At 44.4% G+C, this 23,385-nt stretch overlaps 1 protein-coding gene across 1 annotated transcript in view; it reads right to left on the bottom strand.

Annotated features, from left to right (window-relative positions):
* KIAA1549L (KIAA1549 like) overlaps positions 1-23,385 on the bottom strand; it is a 128,763-nt gene that overhangs the window by 39,827 nt on the left and 65,551 nt on the right. Inside the window, exons 14-15 of the mRNA XM_029209631.1 lie at positions 21,966-22,183; positions 15,057-15,186 (exon numbers count right to left, since the gene is read on the bottom strand). Coding sequence (XP_029065464.1) covers positions 15,057-15,186; positions 21,966-22,183 — 348 coding nt within the window. The remainder of the gene's footprint in view (positions 1-15,056; positions 15,187-21,965; positions 22,184-23,385) is intronic.

Raw genomic sequence — 23,385 nt, 5'->3', positions numbered from 1 at the left:
CCAGTCAGCTATAGACTGGAGGTTCCAACGACTCCCTCCTCAGGTTCAGCTGTAATGGCTCAGAGAACTCAGAGAAATATTTTACGTACTAGATTTCTGGTTTATTATTAAAAGATATAAATCAGGAACAGCCAGATGGAAGAGAGGCATAGGGCAAGTTATGGGGAAGGGCAAGGAGTTTCCACGCTCTCTGAGGGTGCCACTCTCCCCAATCTCCACGTGTTCACCAACCCGGAAGCTTTCCGAACCCAGTCCTTTTAGGTTTTTAATGGAGGCTTCATTACATAGGCACGATTGACTAATCACTGGAAATTGAACTTGATCTCTAGCCCCTCTTCCCTTCCTGGAGGTCAGGGGGTGGGAGTGGGACTGAAAGTTCCAACCCTTAATCCCATGGTGGGCTCTACTGGCAACCAGGTGCTTTCCTTAGGTGCTTTCTAGGTCACCTCATTAACATAAAGGACATTTAATGCTCCCATCACTCAGGAAATCCCAAGGGGTTTTGGAGCTCTGGGCCAGCAACAAGGACTAAGACCAAATAATCTATTTCTTATTATAAATCACAGTATCACAGTGGGTGAGACAATTCACAGCAGTCCTGCGATGTCTAAAGTGCTACAATGGAAAAGAAACAGAAAAAAGAGTATCCCTCTCTCCCTCATGTAATCTGTTAGCCACAGGTACAACAGCTACTGTTCACTGTGCATCTTCTAGGTGCTTTACCTGCATTAATTCATTTAATCCTCACAACAACCCTATAATGCAGGTTCAACCTGCATGCCCATTTTCCAGGTGGAGAAACTAAAACAGGTAGGTGAAGTAACTAGCCCAGCTTCACACTGCCAGTGTCTAGCCAAGCTGGACTGTGAACCCAGCTTAGCTCCAGAGGCCATGAGCATAACCATTACACAGTACTGATTGTGAATGTTGAGAACAATACATGAGCCAGAGTCAACTAATGACTAATACGTTTTAAAAAACCAACCTGAGGGCTTCCCTGGTGGCGCAGTGGTTGAGAGTCCGCCTGCCGATGCAGGGGATGCGGGTTCGTGCCCCGGTCGGGGAAGATCCCACATCCCACATGCCGCAGAGCGGCTGGGCCCATGAGCCATGGCCACTGAGCCTGCGCGCCCGGAGCCTGTGCTCCGCAACGGGAGAGGCCGCGACAGTGAGAGGCCCGCGTCAAAAAATTAAAAAATAAAATTAAAAATCCACCTGAAAGTAAACACACAAGAATGGCTTTCTCTCATGGGAAGTTATTTTGCTTTTTGCTCTTGAGACGAGTCATCACCTGCTTCTTCTCATCTTCTTAGCTGAGCTGGCCCTGCAGGCAGCAAGGGGACTCAGGCTCAATTTTGAGAGCCGACACGAATCCGCAGCCAAACAGGCTCTCCCTGTCACCAACTCAAATCTGCTCTTCCTCCTTCCACCTCTTGAAAAAGCCAGACAGACCCACAAAATCCCTCTTGGTCACTCTGCCTCTAAAACACAACCTAGCCAGGACTCCCCAAGCCCACAGGGAGAAATGGTCATGGGCTTATCGCCATGCCGATCTTTCCCTTTATGGACGGTCAACCAAAGAGGTGTTTGTCCCACAACTGAGACTGGAGGGACAAGTGACATGGAGGACTGTGCTGGTTTTGCCCCTTAGAAGGCCCAAAGATTGATGTTCCTCAAGTCGCAGGTACTGTAATGGCCTCAGCATCCATCCACTCCTCTCCCTGGGTCTCAGACAGGGGCTCTGCTGGGGGGCCGGCAGGGACTAATAAGCCTGTCCCATATCTGCTGCTGAGGTCTGACTGGGTTAAATCAATCAGTATAAGCCCCCTCCTCCCCCCACCCCGCTTGATACAGGGGTAGGGTGGGCACTTGACCTACCGTGGCTCAGTTAGAGTAAAACCCATAAGCTTTGTTTCATGGCTGGGAAAAGAGATATCCTCTCTTGCGTTGGCCAACGCAGTATGTAGACACGAGGCCTGAGGCTGCTGCAGCCATTTCCTACAGGAGAGAATCAACCTGTAGATGAACCCAAAGCATGAGGGGGACAGCACTGCATAATGCAGAGAAAAGGAATGGGAGCATCAATCAGACCAGGCCCAGATTTACTGTACCCAATACATGCCCTTAATGAGTAGAGACAGTCTGAGTTGGGTTCAGTTTTCTGTTAGTTTAGCCAAAGCATCCTAACTGATAACCACCATTTAGACTGAACTTCAAACACTAACAGGCATTTGTCTACAGTGTTGATAAGCCAGTCAAATCAACTGTTTATCTGACTCAGAGCGAAATCTGCCCCATATTTTCAAGTCTCAGCTCCGGAGTCACTTCTGGTTGACACTTGCTTGTTCACTTGCTCAAAAAACAGAGACACGGCATCTAATATGCGCTGGTTCTCATTCTGAGTGCTGAGGCTCCCAGGATGAAGAAGACATGATTCCTGTCCTTGAGGAGGGCAGCGGGGGAAATAATATATATAAACCCACAGAGGGAGAATGGGGAGTAAGGGCTTTGATTGGGGTGAGTCCCAGGTGCTCCTGGAACACGAGGGACGGCATTTAAGTCAGACCACAGACGTGGGGTCAAGGAAAAGGTTCTCGGGGAGATGATGCTTAACCGAGTTCTGAAAGCATTGCCTGAATAGGCAGTTCTCAACTGGGGTACCCCAGGGTACACTCAGCAATGTCTGGAGGCATTTTTTGGCTCTCACAACTGGGAGGTGCTACTGGCAGCTGGTGGGTAGAGGCCAGGGATGCTGCTAACCGTCATACAATGCACAGGACAGCCCTCCATACAAAGAATTATCCAGCCCCAAATATCAGTAGTGCTGAATTGAGAAACCTCGGCCTGCACTAAGCCAGAGGGAAGGGATGTTCTGAGAAGAGGGATGAGCACAAGCAAAGACGCAGAGATGTGAAATCACAGGGCAAGCCTGGGAAGGGCGTGTAGGGCCGCAGCCAAGGGCTGGGTTAGAAGCAGCAGCCGCAGCCAGAAGGGCAGGCCCAGGCCAGCCAGAGAAGATGAGTCCTGAGCTGGAAGCTTAGAGTTTGAGTCTTATGCCCACGCCCTGAGGAGGTAATGAAGGATTCTAAACAAGGGTATATGTTTTAGAAGGTTTCCTCTGGCAACCGTGGGACAGACAGGAAGAGACCTACCGGAAGACTTCCTGTTCCCATCCAAGTTCACTGGCACAACCGGCTGCATATGTCTCTACCTGTCTCCTCCACTAGTCTGCAAAAGCGCCTCGGGGCAAGACTAGTTAATCTACCTTTCTCTTCTCCATAGAGCCTCACACAGGTAGTCACATGTGGGGCTTAGATGCCAATGCCAGCAAAGAAGGGAAAAATCATGTAGTTAAACCTTTGAGAAGTCCTTAAATCATCCATATGGTACAGCATGCACGGCCTGTGTGTACCATCTTACAGAACAATATGTAAAAAGAAACAGATCACCTGTAATGCATGATATGAACAGAATACAGACAAAAGCTATTTTTTCTGCAGTATTTAAAATTCTTTCCTTTGTCTTATAGGGTCTATATTACCGAATTTGCGTATGTTAAATGCAATATGATGCAGTGGTTCCACTGCACGTGAGAAATGTTTGCTAGAGGAAATGAAGGGGTAGAAACTACCAAGGGGTGTTCTCATTTGTTCCCTGGCCTTCGGCTCCTGCAGGAATTCAAGGGCCACAGTGGGCCAAGGAACACCACGGTTGGGAGGCACTAGCGTGGGGTGGATGGTGCTGTGCTGCCCAGGACTCTAGGGCTCCTTCCCGAGCTGCTGGGCACGCCGCCAGCCCTCAGGTGTCAACTGGGAATCGCCCTCACTCTCCCCGGGCATTAGTGGGAACCGGCAGTGGCAACTCTCTCGCTGGGAATTGTTCTTGGCTAAAGAGAGCTGCCTCTCCCAAGGACACCTAGGGACTGGCCAGTGCTAGAGGATAAGAGCCCAGATGCGTCTCGAAAACCTGGGACAGCTCTTCGGGGCCATGTGAGCTACAGAGCTCCCCGGGGGTCAGCTGAGGGCTTGTAGTTCCTGTACCATAGCCCGACCTTTAACTCTGTCCAATCCTGCTTCCTTCCCTTCCCCTACAGGTGTCCATACCAAGAGCATGCTAGGGACGCTGGCCTGCAGTAAGTGGCTGCCCTAGTCACGAGGCTAAGAGGTCTCAGAGTTCAGAAGAGGCAGGGTGAGTAGGCGGGGAGCAGGAACAGGCAGCGTCCAGAGCACAGGGAACCAGAGAGAACAGGCAGGCAGATGGCACTTGAGTGCTCACTAAGGAAGGGAAGCGGTTTGTCTCCTGCCCAGTGGGAACATGCCGGCACGGGAGGGAAAGTTCAGCAGGGGAGGCCTGGCACCAAGTGGGGTCACTAGGCGGTCCTGAAACCTGGCCTTCCACCCCCAAAATCTGCAAACAAGAATCTACTTCCTGCTCTCCACCTGCCAAGAGGCCTCCATCTTTGTGGGATTAGCGAGCATCTTTGTGGGCAGCCACCAGCCCGCTGGGGTCTGGACTACACCAAAAGGCTCACTTCACCACCAAACACCTCCACCTCTGCCTCAGCCTCAACCAGGGAGCCTGATCTCCCATTATCAGATATTTCCCTGGGATTAAAGGCCCCTGTTAAAACACAATGTACTATAAGTTAACTTGAGATAACATATCAAGCCAGGCTTATTAGCAGCTTAAACTAGCTGGCAGAGGCAGAAGAAAGAAATGAAAGGCTGAGATGGGAGACATCTGTAAGGCAGTTCTACATGGGATGCTTAGGAGGTGATGGTGTTGGGGTCAGGGCCAACACAGGGCACCTAGTTCAGAGGGCAACGGCAGGTTGCTTCTGGTAAAGGACAAAACCCCCAAGTCCAACCATCTGCTTCCCAATGAAAGCAAAGGTTGGTTGTACCCTTAACTGGGCACATCAGGCAGTGCCAGGGCATCCTTGTGCTTTGCCTTGGTCTCTAACTATCATGCCAAAGCCATAAGACGCTGGGGGAGGGAGGGGAGAGGTGAGCAGGAGAGACTCCCATTAATAATAGGATTTACAAGTTTACTGAGAAGGCCCCAGACGTGCTGTATGCTATCTCAGGCAGTCAGGGGCCTTCCAGATCATATTTCATCTCCCTGAAAATGGAAACCGTCAAAACAACTGTTCCAATCCCTTGGCCTCCTTCCAGTAACCACTGTTCACCTGGAACAAAGGAAACTGGCTTCATTGTCAGCCGAGAGACGCCAGCAAGATAAACAGCCCATCACACACAACACAGTGCGCCCAGCCTGCAGCCTGGGTGGGTACTGAGCTCTGAGCGGTGTTTCCATCTCCCTCTTTGCTATGCTTTCCTCCACTAGTTCCCCCAAATGCTTCCCAAATATTGCTCTGCCTGGTAATTCTCTATCTTGCTTTTACCCCGTGCCACGGTAGGAATGTTGGACCAGGCCTTGGCAACCTCTTTTTTACACACTTTCCTGTAGATCGAAGGCTAACAGCTAACATGCACTTGGGGCCCTCCAGGAGGAACTGGCTGTGATTGAGACTTAGGTTCTGTCAATTAAATGCACTAGTGTGTGGTTTGGACCAAGGGAATGAGGCAGGGCCCATCTTTCTGCTGGTCAGCAGTTCCAGGGCAGCCCACTTCCCTCACCTTCTTGCTTGGGGCACAAGCAGTGGCCCCTCTGCAGAGCCAGCCCTGCGGTTTTGTTCTCAGTCTTTCCTGGAACACTCCTCCAGCCCTCTGATAATTGTGGGAGCACTAATTCCTTACAGTTCCTTTTTGTCTGTTTAAAATGGCTCAATGTGAGTCCTCCTGCCGATGCAGGGGACACGGGGTCGTGCCCGGTCCGGGAAGATCCCACATGCCGCGGAGCGGCTGGGCCCGTGAGCCATGGCCGCTGAGCCTGCGCGTCCGGAGCCTGTGCTCCACAACGGGAGAGGCCACAACAGTGAGAGGCCCGCGTATCGCAAAAAAAAAAAAAAAAAAGGCTCGATGTTTTCTGTTTTCTGCAGCTGAGCCTTGCCTGATGTAGCGCCCCTTTTTGTAGGTTTACAAACTCTTCAGTTGTAAAATCATCTGGTTTCCGCTAATATATCAAAACATTTCCCCCAAGGTTGTAATAGTGCTGGTGATGGCTACATCAGAGCCTTCGACATCACCTCTACTGAGACGCATCAATGGATCAATCATCCTTCTTAACATTTTCACTCACTGCCCACATGTTTGTTAAGGTCTGAGCACCGCCAGGGTGTGGAATTCCAGACATGGTGCTGGAGAGAAACTAAGGGAAATGCTTGTAAAGCTCTCTACTTCTGGGAGGTCAGCACTCATTTTCAACATTATAATTCAAACCATTGTTTCAGAGACGATCTCGTGGCCAAGGCACATAGCTGACCCTATTCCTGTCATAGGTTTTTGAAGTCCAAATGCAAATCAAGGTTGAGGAAGTACGTTTCTATTTCTGGGGAATGATTTGATTATCACTTGCCCTTTGGAAGCAAAGACTGATTTATCATCCACATACAGGGGTTAACAATTTGGCTGATGTAGGAAAAAACAGTTGGGTCTTTATTTTGCCTGAGAAATCACATTTGGGGCATTTTCTTTTCCTTTCCCCACTGCTTCATTATTTTCTATATGACTTTAATTTGGAAAATAACATTTAAAAAAAATTTCAAATAGTTATTTTTGTTTTGAAATATTAGGCTGACATTATCTTTTCTACCCGCTTTCTGCACTTGGAGGAATTAATTTCAATTAATTTCAAAGTTACTTTAAAGATATGATCTGTCCTTGTTAGGACAGATCAGTTTTGGACATCCTTCTAAAATCATGCCTTCTTCTAAAAGGGGTGCCTCCTTCTGAAAATTACTATCCAAGTGAGCCCCAGTAAATGCCAGGAGTGTGTGGCATCCCTTAGCTGTTAGAGTGGCAAAGTGGTTGAGAATTCTTGCTGCAAAACACAGGGATTCCCAAACCCCTTGGAGCTAAGAGTCTCTCTTCTGTAGGCCCTCACTTTTCCTGTTCAGTGGAAAAATTCTGAAACAATCCAGGCTGCCATCAGTCCTGGGACTAAGATTTGCCCATGAAGAGTGTGTTTGTTGGCTTATTTGTTTATTTATTCATTTATTTTTACATGCAGGTGTTTCCTTTGGGACTCTAAAGCAGGCAACCTTTGAAAAATTCACACTTAAATCAACCTCCTGGTGCTTTTGTTTCTACCATGTCAAGGAGCTGGTCCTGACAAACCTCTTAGATAGTCTCATCCATCAGAGGGAAGACAGCCGAAGCAAGATGAACTACAATCCTGCAGCCCGTGGAACAAAAACCACATTCACAGAAAGATAGACAAGATGAAAAGGCAGAGGGCTATGTATCAGATGAAGGAACAAGATAAAACCCCAGAAAAACAACTAAATGAAGTGGAGACAGGCAACCTTCCAGAAAAAGAATTCAGAATAATGATAGTGAAGATGATACAGGACCTCAGAAAAAGAATGGAGGCAAAGATCGAGAAGATGCAAGAAATGTTTAACAAAGACCTAGAAAAATTAAAGAACAAACAAACAGAGATGAACAATACAATAACTGAAATGAAAAATACAATAACAAATGAAAAATACACTAGAAGGAATCAATAGCAGAATAACTGAGGCAGAAGAAGGGATAAGTGACCTGGAAGACAGAATGGTGGAATTCACTGCCAGGGAACAGAATAAAGAAAAAAGAATGAAAAGAAATGAAGACAGCCTAAGAGACCTCTGGGACAACATTAAATGCAACAACATTTGCATTATAGGGGTCCCAGAAGGAGAAGAGAGAGAGAAAGGACCCGAGAAAATATTTGAAGAGATTATAGTCGAAATCTTCCCTAACATGGGAAAGGAAATAGCCACCCAAGTCCAGGAAGTGCAGAGAGAACCAGGCAGGATAAACCCAAGGAGAAACACGACAAGACACATAGTAATCAAATTGACAAAAATTAAAGACAAAAATTATTGAAAGCAACAAAGGAAAAATGGCAAATAACATACAAGGGAACTCCCATAAGGTTAACAGTTGATTTCTCAGCAGAAACTCTACAAGCCAGAAAGGAGTGGCATGGTATACTTAAAGTGATGAAAGGGAAGAATGTACAACCAAGATTACTCTAGCCGGCAAGGATCTCATTCAGATTCGACGGAGAAATCAAAAGCTTTACAGACAAGCAAAAGCTAAGAGAATTCAGCACCACCAAACCAGCTCTACAACAAATGCTAAAGGAACTTCTCTAAGTGGGAAACACAAGAGAAGAAAAGGACCTACAAAAACAAACCCATAACAATTAAGAAAATGGTAATAGGAACATACATATCGATAATTACCTTAAATGTGAATGGATTAAATATTCCAACCAAAAGACACAGGCTTGCTGAATGCATACAAAAACAAGACCCATATATATGCTGTCTACAAGAGACCTACCTCAGACCTACGGACACATACAGACTGAAAGTGAGGGGATGGAAAAAGATATTCCATGCAAATGGAAATCAAAAGAAAGCTGGAGTAGCAATACTCATATCAGATAAAATAGACTTTAAAATAAAGAATGTTACAAGAGACAAGGAAGGACACTACATAATGATCAAGGGAGCAATCCAAGAAGAAGATATAACAATTATAAATATATATGCACCCAACATAGGAGCACCTCAATACATAAGGCAACTGCTAACAGCTGTAAAAGAGGAAATCGACAGTGACACAATAATAGTGGGGGACGTTAACACCTCACTTACACCAAAGACAGATCATCCAAACAGAAAATTAATAAGGAAACACAAGCTTTAAATGACACAACAGACCAGACAGATTTAATTGATATTTATAGGACATTCCATCCAAAAACAGCAGATTACACTTTCTTTTTAAGTGCACACGGAACCTTCTACAGGATAGATCACATCTTGGGTCACAAATTAAGCCTCAGAAAATTTAAGAAAATTGAAATCATATCAAGCATCTTTTCTGACCACGACACTATGTGATTAGAAATCAATTACAGGGAAGAAAACGTAAAAACACAAACACATGGAGGCTAAACAATACGTTACCAAATAACCAAGAGATCACTGAAGAAATCAAAGAGGAAATAAGAAATACCTAGAGAAAAATCACAATGAAAACACGACAATCCAAAACCTATGGGATGCAGCAAAAGCAGTTCTGAGAAGCAAGTTTAGAGCAATACAAGCCTACCTCAAGAAACAACAAAAATCTCAAATAAACAATCTAAGCTTACACTTAAAGGAACAAGAGAAAGAAGAACAAACAAAACCCAAAGTTAGTAGAAGGAAAGAAATCATAAAGATCAGAGGAGAAATAAATGAAATAGTAACAAAGAAAACAATAGCAAAGATCAATACAACTAAAAGCTGGTTCTGTGAGAAGATAAACAAAACTGATAAACCATTAGCCAGACTCATCAAGAAAAGGAGGAGAGGACTCAAATCAATAAAATTAGAAATGAAAAAGGAGAAGTTACAACAGACACCGCAGAAATACAAAGCATCCTAAGAGACTACTACAAGCAACTCAATGGCAACAAAATGGACAACCTGGAAAAAATGGACAAATTGTTAGAAAGGTATAACCTTCCAAGACTGAACCAGGAAGAAATAGAAAATATGAACAGCTCCATCACAAGTAATGAAACTGAAACTGTGATTAAAAATCTTCCAACAAACAAAAGTCCAGGACCAGATGGCTTCACAGGTGAATTCTATCAAACATTTACAGAAGAGCTAACACCCATCCTTCTCAAACTCTTTCAAAAAATTGTGGAGGAAGGAACACTCCCAAACTCATTCTATGAGGCCACCATCACCCTGATACCAAAAACAGACAAAGATACTACAAAAAAAGAAAATTACAGACCAATATCACTGCTGAATATAGATGCAAAAATCCTCAACAAAATACTAGCAAACAGAATCCAATAACACATTAAAAGGATCATACACCATGATCAAGTGGGATTTATCCCAGAGATGCAAGGATTCTTCAATATATGCAAATCAATCAAAGTGATACACCATATTAACAAACTGAAGAATAGAAACCATATGATCATCTCAATACATGCAGAAAAGCTTTTGACAAAATTCAACACCCATTTATGATAAAAACTCTCCAGAAAGTGGGCATAGAGGGAACCTACCTCAACATAATAAAGGCCATATACGACAAACCCACAGCAAACATCATTCTCAATGGTGAAAAACTGAAAGCATTTCGTCTAAGATCAGGAACAAGACAAAGATGTCCACTCTTGTCACTATTATTCAACATGGTTTTGGAAGTCCTAGCCATGGAAATCAGAGAAGAAAAAGAAATAAAAGGAATCCAGGGCTTCCCTGGTGGCACAGTGGTTGAGAATCTGCCTGCCAATTCAGGGGACACGGGTTCGAGCCCTGGTCTGGGAAGTTCCCACATGCCACAGAGCAAGTGGGCCCGTGAGCCACACCTACTGAGCCTGCGCGTCTGGAGCCTGTGCTCCGCAACGAGAGAGGCCGCGACAGTGAGAGGCCCGTGCACCGCGATGAAGAGTGATCCCCGCTCGCCGCAACTAGAGAAAGCCCTCGCACAGAAATGAAGACCCAACACAGTCAAATAAATAAACAAATAAATTTATTTAAAAGGAATCCAAATCAGAAAAGAAGAAGTAAAGCTGTCACTGTTTGCAGATGACGTGACACTATACAAAGAGAATCCTAAAGATGCCACCAGAAAACTACTAGAGCTAATCAATGAATTTGGTAAAGTTGCAGGACACAAAATTAATGCACAGAAATCTCCTGCATTCCTTTACACTAATAATGAAAAATCTGAAAGAGAAATTAAGGAAACACTCCCATTTACCACTGCAACAAAAAGAATAAAATACCTAGGAATAAACCTACCTAGGGAGATAAAAGAACTGTATGCAGAAAACTATAAGACACTGATGAAACAAATTAAAGATGATACAAACAGATGGGGGGATATACCATGTTCTTGGATTGGGAGCATCAATATTGTGAGAATGACTATACTCCCAAAGCAATCTACAGATTCAATGCAATCCCTAACAAATTACCAATGGCATTTTTTACAGAACTAGAACAAAAAAAATCTTAAAATTTGTATGGAGACACAAAAGACCCTGAATAGCCAAAGCACTCTTGAGGGAAAAAAACCGAGCTGGAGGAATCAGACTCCCTGACTTCAGACTATACTACAAAGCTACAGTAATCAAGACAATATGGTACTGGCACAAAAACAGAAATAGAGATCAATGGAACAAGATAGAAAGCCCAGAGATAAACCCACACACCTGTGGTCAACTAATCTATGACAAAAGAGGCAAGGATATACAATGGAGAAAAGACAGTCTCTTCAATAAGCGGTGCTGGGAAAACTGGACAGCTACATGTAAAAGAATGAAATTAGAACACTCCCTAACACCATACACAAAAATAAACTCAAAATGGATTAAAGACCTAAATATAAGGCCAGACACTATAAGACTCTTAGAGGAAAACATAGGAAGAACAGTGTTTGACATAAATCACAGCAAGATCTTTTTTGATCCACCTCCTAGAGTAATGGAAATAAAAACAAAAATAAACAAATGGGACCTAATGAAACTTAAAAGCTTTTGCACCGCAAAGGAAACTACGAACAAGATGAAAAGACAACCCTCAGAATGGAAGAAAGTATTTGCAAATGAATCAATGGACAAAGGATTAACCTCCAACTATATAAATAGCTCATGCAGCTCAATATTAAAGAATAAACAACCTAATCCAAAAATGGGCAGAAGACCTAAATAGACATTTCTCCAAAGAAGACATACAGATGGCCAAGAAACACATGAAAAGCTGTTCAACATCACTAATTATTAGAGAAATGCAAATCAAAACTACAGTGAGGTATCACCTCACACCAGTTAGAATGGGCATCATCAGAAAATCTACAAACAACAAATGCTGGAGAGGGTGTGGAGAAAAGGGAACCCTCTTGCACTGTTGGTGGGAATGTCAATTGATACAGCTACTATGGAGAACAGTATGGAGTTTCCTTAAAAAACTAAAACTAGAATTACCAGGTGACCCAGCAATCCCACTACTGGGCATATACCCTGAGAAAACCATAATTCAAAAAGACACATGTACCCCAATGTTCATTGCAGCACTATTTACAATAGCCAGGTCATGGAAGCAACCTAAATGCCCATCGACAGACGAATGGATAAAGAATATGTGGTACATATATACAATGGAATATTACTCAGCCATAAAAAGGAACGAAATTGGGTCATTTGTAGAGACGTGGATGGATCTAGAGACTGTCATACAGAGTGAAGTAAGTCAGAAAGAGAAAAACAAATATCGTATATTAACACATATATGTGGAACCTAGAAAAATAGTAAAGATGAACCAGTTTGCAGGGCAGAAATAGAGACATAGATGTAGAAAAGAAACGTATGGACACCAAGGGGGGAAAGTGGCAGGGGGTGGTGGTGGTGGTGTGATGAATTGGGAGATTGGGATTGACATATATACACTAACATGTATAAAATGGATAACTAATAAGAACCTGCTGTATAAAAAATAAATAAAATAAAATTCAAAAGAAAAAAAAAAAAAGGAGCTGGTCCCTCTGGTGTTTCCTAATCTGGCAGAAATGACTTGCAAATGTTGGCCTAGCTTCAAGGTCCCCAGACCCAGTAGGAAGCACGACGTGTTTCCAACTGAATGACCTGTTCACTGCTGAGCTAATGGATTCTTTTGCCAGGAGTGATTCAGGACTTTTGGAAAATCAAGATTCAGAAAACGAATGCGTGCATTGTTTAAAACTAAGACTCTTATTTTTCTACTTTATCTGCTGGTCCAGTTTTTGCTTGTGTGGGTTATCCATGCAAGAATTTTGTGAGACCTGACATCTTATAGAGATCAGAAATACTGGGCATATGTTATGAGAAGACAGATATACAGTGTTGTGAGGGCACATGCAGGTCGTATTGTGGTGGTTAAGGGGATGGGCTCTGGAGTCGGGCAAACTTATTATGTAACTGCTTGGAGCCTTGGTTTCCCATCTGTACAACGGACATAATGAGAGCACCTACCTGACTGGTGACTGCAAATTCAATGAGATTATACCCGTAAAAAGACTAGAATAGGGCCTGGTCTCGTGTGCGCAGTCAGGAGATGATAGCAAATACTTCTCATGGGATTAAAAGGCTCAGGAGGAGATACAAGAAACAATTTCATTCTCAGCATCAACAGTCTAAATTCCTAAAGTTGTTCCCTAGGTGATCATCTTCTCTAAAGGAAACATATTTGCTTATGTTTTTGTGATCACACACACTTTTCAAAGAATTGTATATTTTAAAGTATCTATTGAAATGAAGTGTGCTTCCCCTAAAGTAATCTGTAATTGGAATATTTATACATGTTTGTGAGAGGTGAGCAACCGCCTTTAAAAAAATCGTCCCTCTCCTACTGTTCTACACAACATTCCAGGAGTATTAGGTGAGTACTGCAACTCCTGGCAAAGTGGTAAAAAGAAACCCTGCAGTGTTCTCTTTTCAAGACTAATAGGGAAACCTCTGGCCTATCTCCTCAAACTGTAAAAATGTCTGTGTCTAGAACCTCACGAGAAATCTATTAATACAAATCTTGAAATAAATTAAGAATGCTATCATACCTCAGCAGAATAGTCCCGAGCAGAAGAAGTAGTTCCCCAAGCTACAAGCATCCAGGAAGAATACTCACTGTTAGTAGGGAGAGATTAATTGGAAATTTCAAACGCCCTATTTTTAACCACAGGCTGATTATCAAATTGAAGATCAAGTTTAGTATAAGAAATATTTGTATGGGGAGAAAATTTAACATTGAATAATTTAATCTGGAGGAGAAAAAAAGATTTTCCCAAAGCAACTGGAATTTTACAAAACTAAACCATCAAACTGTTTTCTATAAAAAAGGAAAGAGAAATAAAAGATAAGGGCATCATCACCAACACAAATATCAAGTTTAAATGTAAGGAAGGTAATTAGAATTCAAATTAGGTATAATATCTCTGCTTTTAATTGGACCATTAAAAAATCCCACTTTAAGTTTTTGTGGCAAACAATGACCAGTCCTGAGGGTGGAGAAATCCTATTGCCTTCAAATTAGCACCGGATGTTTAAGAAATCAAGTGTCATTTTCAAATTACAACCTCACAATTGTAACGAAACTTTATCTGGATATATTTGAATCATAACTCTTGTTACATAAAAATTTTTATTTGTAATTAGCGAAACATTTTAGGAGAAAGGGAAAGAAACATTTTCATAAAACATAAGAGTATATTCAAGGCCATTTGAAATCTTGGGGCAGAATGAAGCATTATTGAACATCTCAGCATAGTACTGTTCATGTGAGCTCATGAGAGCAACTACATGTGACGGGATGTAAACAACGTGAGAGGAGGCACCAAATTGTAAGTCATCATCTGGGGACGTTTGATGGGATTAGAAGCATTTTTACAGCTTGGAGCATCCTTGCACATAAGCATGTGCTTTATCATATGCCATCACCAAATCGCTCTGTTGGAAATCTCATTGTTTCCATGGCATATTGAGGAGTTATGAAATCAGGAACAAATCCAACCTCTCAACGGTGCTATGGATTAAAAGAAGCCTATGTTCAAATGAATTCTAACCCACAGCCATAGTTCCTACTGAGTTTGTAAGGACAAAGGGAAAAAAAATTAAGGGCATTTAGAATTGCTGTTGAGTTTAAGGTCAATAACGTACTATTCATATAATGGTTGAATTTAGACACTGAGCTCCTTTGAGCAATAATTTGTTACTCTGACACATTCCAATTAGTCTTACTTTGCAAAACAGGTAATAAATAATAAAACAGAAACCATTTTAGTGCATTTTAAAATTCCACTAATATGCAGTAAACTGAAACATTATAGGATGCTCTCTCCCCTCTGCATTCAGGACAAAGCAAAGCTGTATTCAGCTCGGCCCACCAGAGACTTACATCGTATCCGCTGTTACGGATTCCACGCCGAGGTCGCTCCCGAGTCACCAGAAGGTCCATCTCCGTCTCCCCCGGACTCGGGCTGTTCAGAGATTGCCGACTCCGGTAGACAGAGTTCTTCATCTGTTGCCTGAAGAAAATTCAACAACTGTTATGATGCAGCAAATGCCCTGACAGATGGAATTCTCCACTGATCCAAACTACAGGCAACCAATGAAGGGTTTGGATTTGCTTCACGAATCTCAGAATTGATGGTATTTGTTCCCTGGCCATCAGGGGCTGTAGAAAGAGTAGAATAAAGAATTTTCTTCCAGATGCTATAACCATTTGGCTGAATTGTAAACGCTCTTTTGTATGGAAACTAGGTAACTATAATCAATTGCAACACTGCAACCTCATCTAAAATTCTGCTGACGGCAAGGCCACGGACTCTCCCTTGACCCTCTAGGACAGCTAATGCTGGAAGAACAAACTTGCTTTTGTTAGCTTTGTTGACTTGGCAGCCTCCTATTCCTTTTCATCTTTCTGATTTCACATGCAGGGTTCCATGATGCGTTAACAAATGCTGTGGCTAATGAGCTTCTCAAACACAAGTGTTGATAGATTTTCTTTTCTACCTTTACCACAGTGGATTCCCTTCTGGGCTAAGGAGCTATAAACCAAAAGGCAATTTGGGGCCCATCCATCCATCCATTCATCATTCAGTATTTACTGAGTGGCTACTATGTACCAGGCACTGTGGAAGATGATGAAGATTCACAGTGAGCAAGACAGACATGGCCCCGCTCTCCTGAGCTTACATTCTAATAAGGGAGACAGACAATTCGCATGCTAATTTCCAAGAGAAATAAGGGCTAGGAAGAAAAACGAGGTGATGTGACAGATGGCGATAGGATGAGGGATGACTTTAGATAGGATGGTCAGGGAAGACCTCTCTGGAGAGGTGACATTTTGGCAGACACCTTAACAGAGCCAGCCACACGCCAATCTAGGCATAGAGCATTTCAGGCCCAGGGAGTAGCGTGTTCAGAGGCTCCATCAGCTCCCACTAGGAAATGCATCATCACTGTCTTGTTTCCACTTGTCATTAGAGGAATTTTTTGAGGAGGGGGAAAGAAACAGTAACATAGTGAGGGCTGTGGCTGTGCTTTTCTTCTTGCACAAGAGTCAATTCTTAGTAGCAGGGACTTTCACATGATCCTGCAGGGTTCATCCCACAAAGGTGGGATAAAATCACTGGCTACTTCCCTCTCATCCAACAGTAAGTTTCTCTCCGTAAATAACTTGCATTTCAGAGCATCTGCCTTCAGAGAACTCCCCAAACACCACCTATTTTGTGTCTTTGTTCTAAGATTCTATCCATTCATTGGTTGAAGGAAAAGAGGTTGCATTATTTATTCCCAGTGACTATGGAAGAAACCTGGGACATATAGATACCTTTTCATGATCCCACACCCAGTTTGTCACAGCATGACACTCACACACTGTTAGTCTAGAACAGACATTAGAACTCCCAAGGCAAGACACTACCCTTGCAATTAGTCTAGGGAATAAAACACACTATTAGACCGACTCCCTCACCATGAGGAGCTTATACCTGTTTAGAGAGCCTCTGTGGTCTTTGCTTCCCTGGCACCCAGGACAACCCTCTTTAGGTAAGAGCACTAGGATGTTCTTTGGGGGCCAGCTTTCCTCCAGGGATAGGCATGTGACTCAGGCTGGACAGTCATAGCATCACAACCCCATGGTCATAACAGCTGGTCAGAGGGTGGGCAATTGAGTTAGTCAAATGAGACTAAGTCTCAAGGCTTTTGCTACAGCAACCAGCAAAGAGGCATTCTCTTGGCATTGAGGTTTCTAAGAAGATAGGATATAAGTCTAGAGTTGTTGGTAACCAGTTTGCCACTCTGAGGTAAAAGCCTGCCTGAAAACCGGCCAGCAAAGAGTGAAGAAACAGCAAGGTAAACATGGAAGACATTCTATGACCTCTTAGATCTAGCCACTCCTGAAGCTTTGGCCTGTTCAATGGTAAATTCCCCTTTTATTTAACCAGTTTGTGTTGGTTTTCCATTATTTACATCCAAAAGAATCCTGACTAATATAGGAACTTACCACCTAGTGTTATCAAACGTGCCCTGTAGTTATCTGCAATTAGAGGCTTCCTTTAGGAAAGAAGCACAGCCTCGTGAAACAGAATCTCTTCTGAGTGATTCACACGTTAAAGGCAGATCCCAAAGAATTCTTACCCTTGACCTAATTACAAATCATTTTTGGAAGAAGCAGACTTCACAACTGTCCTGAGATTGCCAATTACTAATAAAGGTGATGGAGGAGTAAATACTAGGATTAGCAATTGTCATTTAAGTAGTTTATTTTGGAAGTATTAGAAATACAATAGTGAGATTGTGTAAGCCCTTTCAAGAACCATGAACAGGGGTGAGCCCTTAGACACTGGCATACACCCCAGTCTCCTTTTCCGTCAAAGACAATGTTCTTTTATATACAGCTTAAAGACTGCTGTTTGACATGGAGCTCAATTGACCAGATCACCAATGTGTGCCAGATGTGCAAGCAACTACTTCGAGATAAATTAGGCTTTCAGGTAGAGAAATTACTTATTTTAATCAAATAGAGTTCCCTTAGGTATATTCATTTCCTATTGGTATTTTTGCTATATTCTTTAAAAGTTAACAAATTTTGAAACTTGCAAACTTGAGATATAAGCTTTTTAACCTTTGAAAATACTGCTGGGAGGATAATGATAAATATTATTTGGATTTTTTTGGAGCCTGGGATTAACCACTATAGTTTAGGAATGTAGTTTCCACACTGTGTTCTACAGAACCCTAGGGTTCCATAAAGATGGACTAGAGCCATTGAGAAGGAGGAGGACGCCCTGCTTCTATCAGAGAAACTCTGTCTTTATAGGTTATTGCCTTAGGTTGGGTTCCCCCAGAAGCAAGCTCTGTGATGATCTGAGTAGAAGTAGAAGTGGTCTATTTGGGAGAGGGTTCCAGGAAGCACAAGTTGGGAAGTGGGAAAATGAGAGAGGGAAGGAAAGGAGGCCAATAAAGGATACGATCCAGAGCAGATCAGTGTTTTGGGCATCTGGGGCTCAAACTCACTAGAGAAGTGTGGGAGACAGATGTTTTAAAATGTAGGCTTCGGGCTTCCCTGGTGGCGCAGGGGTTGAGAGTCCGCCTGCCGATGCAGGGGACGCGGGTTCATGCCCCGGTCCGGGAAGATCCCACATGCCGCAGAGCGGCTGGGTCCGTGAGCCATGGCCGCTGAGCCTGCGCGTCCGGAGCCTGTGCTCCGCAACGGGAGAGGCCACAACAGTGAGAGGCCCGCGTACCACAAAAAAAATAAAATAATAAAATGTAGGTTTCATTATTATTCAGGCATGGTAAAACCAACAGATCAGGGGATGACTGCCATTGAAAAGATAGCTCGTATACTCACAGGTCTCAAGAGGAAAGGGCATGCCACACTATGGAGGGCCACATGGAAAGCACAAAGATCAGTCACAAGGCAGTGGGAGTGTGGGGAAAATGTGGGCAAGAGCCTTTATTGTGGCTTTCATGGGAAAGAACTGGCAAGGCAGGGTAAGCAGGCTTAGGGCTGGCTCACTTGAAAGATTCTGGCAGACTCTGGGACATGGGAGCTGTCCCTGTTTGTCTGGTACCTGGCCAGGGTGATTCGGGCAGGGACGCTGGGGGCTCAGATTGCAAAAGCCCTGTGTGCAAGAGGCAGCTGGAGTCTGGGCTCCAGCTTGTTTGGTTTGTGTCTAACAAGTGCACTTGCACGTGAGACTTACTATCCCTAAGAAAAGGCTAGCCAGCCCTGGGAGGGGCAGTTTCTCCAGGGGCAAGGTCCCAGATGTCAAATCATCAAACATAGAAACCAGGCAACAGTGTATAGTTCTTCTGCCAGGGGTCTTTATCCATCAGTTCCCATCTGTCAGTGACTACAGCTGCTCCAGAGCACATTAACTACCTGACACTTCTGGTCGGGGGTGCACGTCAGAGTCACAGATGAAGGATGCTGCTGGCCTATAGGGGGGCTGAGGGGACATGTAGGGGGCCTCTGACAGCACCTGCCTCAGTTATATTACATACTCTGTGTCTCTGGGTAAGAGTTAATAAAATAAAAAGGGGGGTGTGCTCTGACTTTTAAAAAAAAGCTGTGAAAACTCTTTTTTTTTTTTTTTTTGCGGTACGCGGGCCTCTCACTGTTGTGGCCTCTCCTGTTGCGGAGCACAGTCTCCGGACACACAGGCTCAGCGGCCATGGCTCACGGGCCCAGCCGCTCCGTGGCATGTGGGATCTTCCCGGACCAGGGCACGAACCCGTGTCCCCTACATTGGCAGGCAGACTCTCAACCACTGCGCCAGCAGGAAAGCCCTGTGAAAACTCTTTTAAAGGGTATCAGGATGAGCCATCATTTGGAATCTAAACTTTGTCTTTGATTTATTTAGGTCTCAGAGTAAGATTCTGGTTACTGATGCTACCTCTGGCCTAGAGAATGAGTCCCTTACTTGTGCCTTGCAGGGGTTAGGTCACTGAGAGCAGAACCTCTAACAAGTTGAACTGTGAACAGTAATTAACAGGCAAGTCTAACCTGTGATAACAGGTAACACACACAGCAGGTAGCAGTGGACAGTGCCTGGAGTCAACAGTGGGGTGTGACAAAAATAGCACCCGAGGGGCTTCCCTGGTGGCACAGTGGTTAAGAACCCACCTGCCAACGCAGGGGACACGTGTTTGAGCCCTGGTCCGGGAAGATCCCACACGCTGCAGAGCAACTAAGCCCGTGTGCCACAACTACGGAGGCTGCGTTCTAGAGCCCATGAGCCACAACTACTGAGCCCGTGGGCCACAACTACTGAAGCCCATGCACCTAGAGCCCGTGCTCCACAACAAGAGAAGCCACCGCAATGAGAAGCCCGTGCACCGCAACGAAGAGTAGCCCCCGCTCACCACAAGTAGAGGAAGCCCACACGCAGCAACGAAGACCCAACGCAGCCAAAAATAAATTAAAAATTATTTTTTTAAAAAACTTAAAAAAAAAAGAATAGCACCCAAGAGCTTACTGAGCCTCTGTTTCTCTCCTTTTCTCTCTTAAGCTTTCTCTTCTCGTCCCAGTCTCTTGCTGACCCCATCTCCTTTCCTACCCCCCACCTCACCTGATTTGTGGTTTTCTCTATTTTTCCCTTAACTGGTCAAAAATTTTAATTAAATCATTTCTTCAACAGACATTTCCTAAAAATTACCTTTATCATCCCAGCATCAGCAGGCCATCAAAGGGCCTTAAGAATCTGGCCTGACCTTTTGTTAGGCAGTGGAGACGCACCTCTCCAGAAAAAAGTTTTGTTCATTCTCCTTATAAAATACCTTAACGGAAATTTTCATTTCTCAAATAATTTCCAAACTCAGTTCCTCTTACTTGTACGGGGCTTTTGATTCATTTTCCAAGTATCAGCAGGAAACCCAGCAAAAAAACTCCCCGCCCTCGTCTATAAAAGTCCCCTGAAGTAAAAAGCCCCAAAGTATAAAGTGAAGCTAAAGAAGCCCCAGCCTCCCAATAAAATCTACATATGTTCTTCTCTTTTTTTCCTACAGTTATCAACTTGGTGGCACACACATTGTGATCCCATCACAGTACGATTTTAGATCAACAGCTTGGTATCCCCACCAAGCCTAATGAGAAGCCTGGTAAATGAAGCACTGGCTTAGAATTCTCCCCTTTCATTATTAAAAATAAATTATGGTGATTCCATTCATAAAATGTAGCAGCTTGATTTTATGGCTTCCATCTAAGCCTGCCACATAGTCATTTTGGCTTTGAATAAATACCCACCCAGGCCAGGAACCATCCTGTCCTCCCCGGGGACCTCTGAAGGGGGTACGTCTGCCAAGGCTACAGGATGGGTTGGAGCACTGGCAGCTCAAAGTCAAGGGGCCACTGCCAAGGAGTATTTGAAAGAGATGTTCTCAAATCATGAAAATGCTTTTGGGGAAATACCTCAGAGGGAAGGCAAAGAAGAAAGGCGGGCCTATCTAGCTTTGCTGACCTCTATCCCTTTTCCCAGCAGGTGAGGCCACTCCCTGCTGAATTAGCCCCAAAGCTTGTAGAGATGCCAATTCCAACCACCAGGCCTACCCGTCTCTTGCTAGGCCAGGCCCACCTTTTCGACTGTCACAGCAGCTCACATTTCAAACATCCATTGCACTTGTGAGTAATGAACTTTTGGGGTGGTGATCTTTCTCTCCCATCAGACCTTAAGTTCCACAAGAGCAGTGATTGGGCTGTCCTGTCCACCATAAAATTTGGAATGAATTGAATGAATGAACATGTGACCATGACAGTATCCAGGATCATGCGTGGTGCCCAATACAGAGCAGGTGACAATAAATGGCAAGTGAATGAACAAGTCTATGAATGAAAGAGGGACTCGGCATGGAGATTGGAGTAGCGGTACGGTAAATACTTACTGAAGCTGAATGAAAAGGTGAGGCATGCGTTCTGTTTTTCTTATGCAAGAGCCACTAAAATAATTGACGAATACACTGTCCCTTGATCTGGAAGTTGCATAGCCAGGTGGGTGATAATTATATCTGAACCCAGCTCTGAAACAGCTACAGGTTTGAAAACATCATTCAGCTAAAGGACAATTATGGTTGTTTGCACAAGTATTTTTTTTTAACGGCTTCAATTTTATTCTCTTCCAGACTCACTGTGGAACTCCTGTTCATACAGGCCAGTGTGGCCCAGGCCAGCAGCCTGCAAAGACGATAGTCCTAAAGTAACAAACAGATCCAGAGACCCAGACTGTATTGCCCGAGGCACACCCTGCCCTCATCCCACTAATGGTACAGCGACCTTCAGAGAATTCCTTAGGGACTGCACCTGTTTTTAGCCTCAGTGAATGGGGCACACATTTCTGGGTCTGGATCCAAAACGTGCTCGATTTCCTTTGGGGCTTTTTCATACATCTTTTTTCTTTCCATCTGAGCCTTGCCCGCCTCCACTGGAGGGAAGTCGTAGTACCCCTTCCTCTTGGCTTTGAGGCGCAGCTTGTTCCGGTAATGCTCGATGTCTGACTTCTGCTTCAGGGCTTTGTTCACCTGGGGAGAGAGACAGTCTCAGGCCCACACCTGACCAGGCCCAGCCCACAGACAGGAAGCTTCATCAGACAGTCACAACTCCTGGAAAAGCCATCCTGGGCTTCACCTCTGGTCCTCTGAGCCAGCCAGACCCACCTGTGTCCCATGCCAAGACCAGCCCTCAAGAGTGGACCACTAACAGTGTGGAGCCTGGCACTTGCCTAAGTCACCTGAGACCTTCCCGCAGGGCCTCCTTGCCCATCTATTCGAGTCTACTCGGGTCTAGGCCTGACTCTGCACTTCTGGCTTTGTGGTGTGGGCCTTAGTCCCGCCTAAACCCTTTTGGTTCCCCTGTGTGGAAGACTCGGACTTGGCAACCCAGCTAGACTTGGGGTTCCGACTCTAGCTCCAGCCCTGAGCAGCCCAGTGGCCTCCCCTGGCGGTCTGGCTGGTGTCCAGCTGGATAAGACAGCCAGTTCCTGAAGGAGGAGAGTTGAGACGAATGGGGTGGGAAAGGGGAGCAGACACCCTGCTCCCAAGGTCTCCCCACTCTATCGACCTGCACTTGAGAGCTTATTCTTGTCAACCTATAGCTTTCTTGAAAGAAGCCTTGCATGGTCGCTATTGCCAACCAGTTCCTGCTTACCTGTCAAAGATACAAGCAGATGACTTTGCTAAATAAGTAACAACTGACGAGGATGTTACTCCCACAAACAGAGCTGAACGGTGAAATCCGCCTGACACTGAACAATATGGAGAACCATTAGTGCTGCTGGTAATCGGACTTGACTACATCTGTATAATCATGTATACTGTAGAGAGCATTTTCACAGCTGTAATTTCAAGGGACAATCATGGAAAGTCTGGTAAGTGTGGGGACGACTTCCACCTGACAGATGAGGAAACTGAGGCCCCCAAACGGCTAATTTAGTAAAGTGCAGAGTTGGGACCCCTAGCAAACTAAGTAAGAGCTCCCCTTATAGAATCTGTGATGTACAATCACTGGAGTGACTTAATGTGTGTGAAGTGAAGTCTTCTTAACCTTCGTGACAACCCATAGGCAGGTTATTTCATTCCCCATTGTACACATGAGATTAAGGAACTTTCTCACGGTCCCCACAGATAGTCAGTGGTGGGGTCAGGGTTTGACCTTGGACAGCCCATGTCAGAGCTCTGAGTCTGCACAGTTAGCTGCCATGTACACTGCCTCTCAGGATGAGAAG

The sequence above is a fragment of the Monodon monoceros genome, unplaced genomic scaffold (assembly GCF_005190385.1).
Source record: "Monodon monoceros isolate NGI ecotype Baffin Bay Population unplaced genomic scaffold, NGI_Narwhal_1 Super_Scaffold_7, whole genome shotgun sequence".
Classification (NCBI taxonomy): domain Eukaryota; kingdom Metazoa; phylum Chordata; class Mammalia; order Artiodactyla; family Monodontidae; genus Monodon; species Monodon monoceros.
This window is presented reverse-complemented; position numbering and strand designations above follow the sequence as displayed.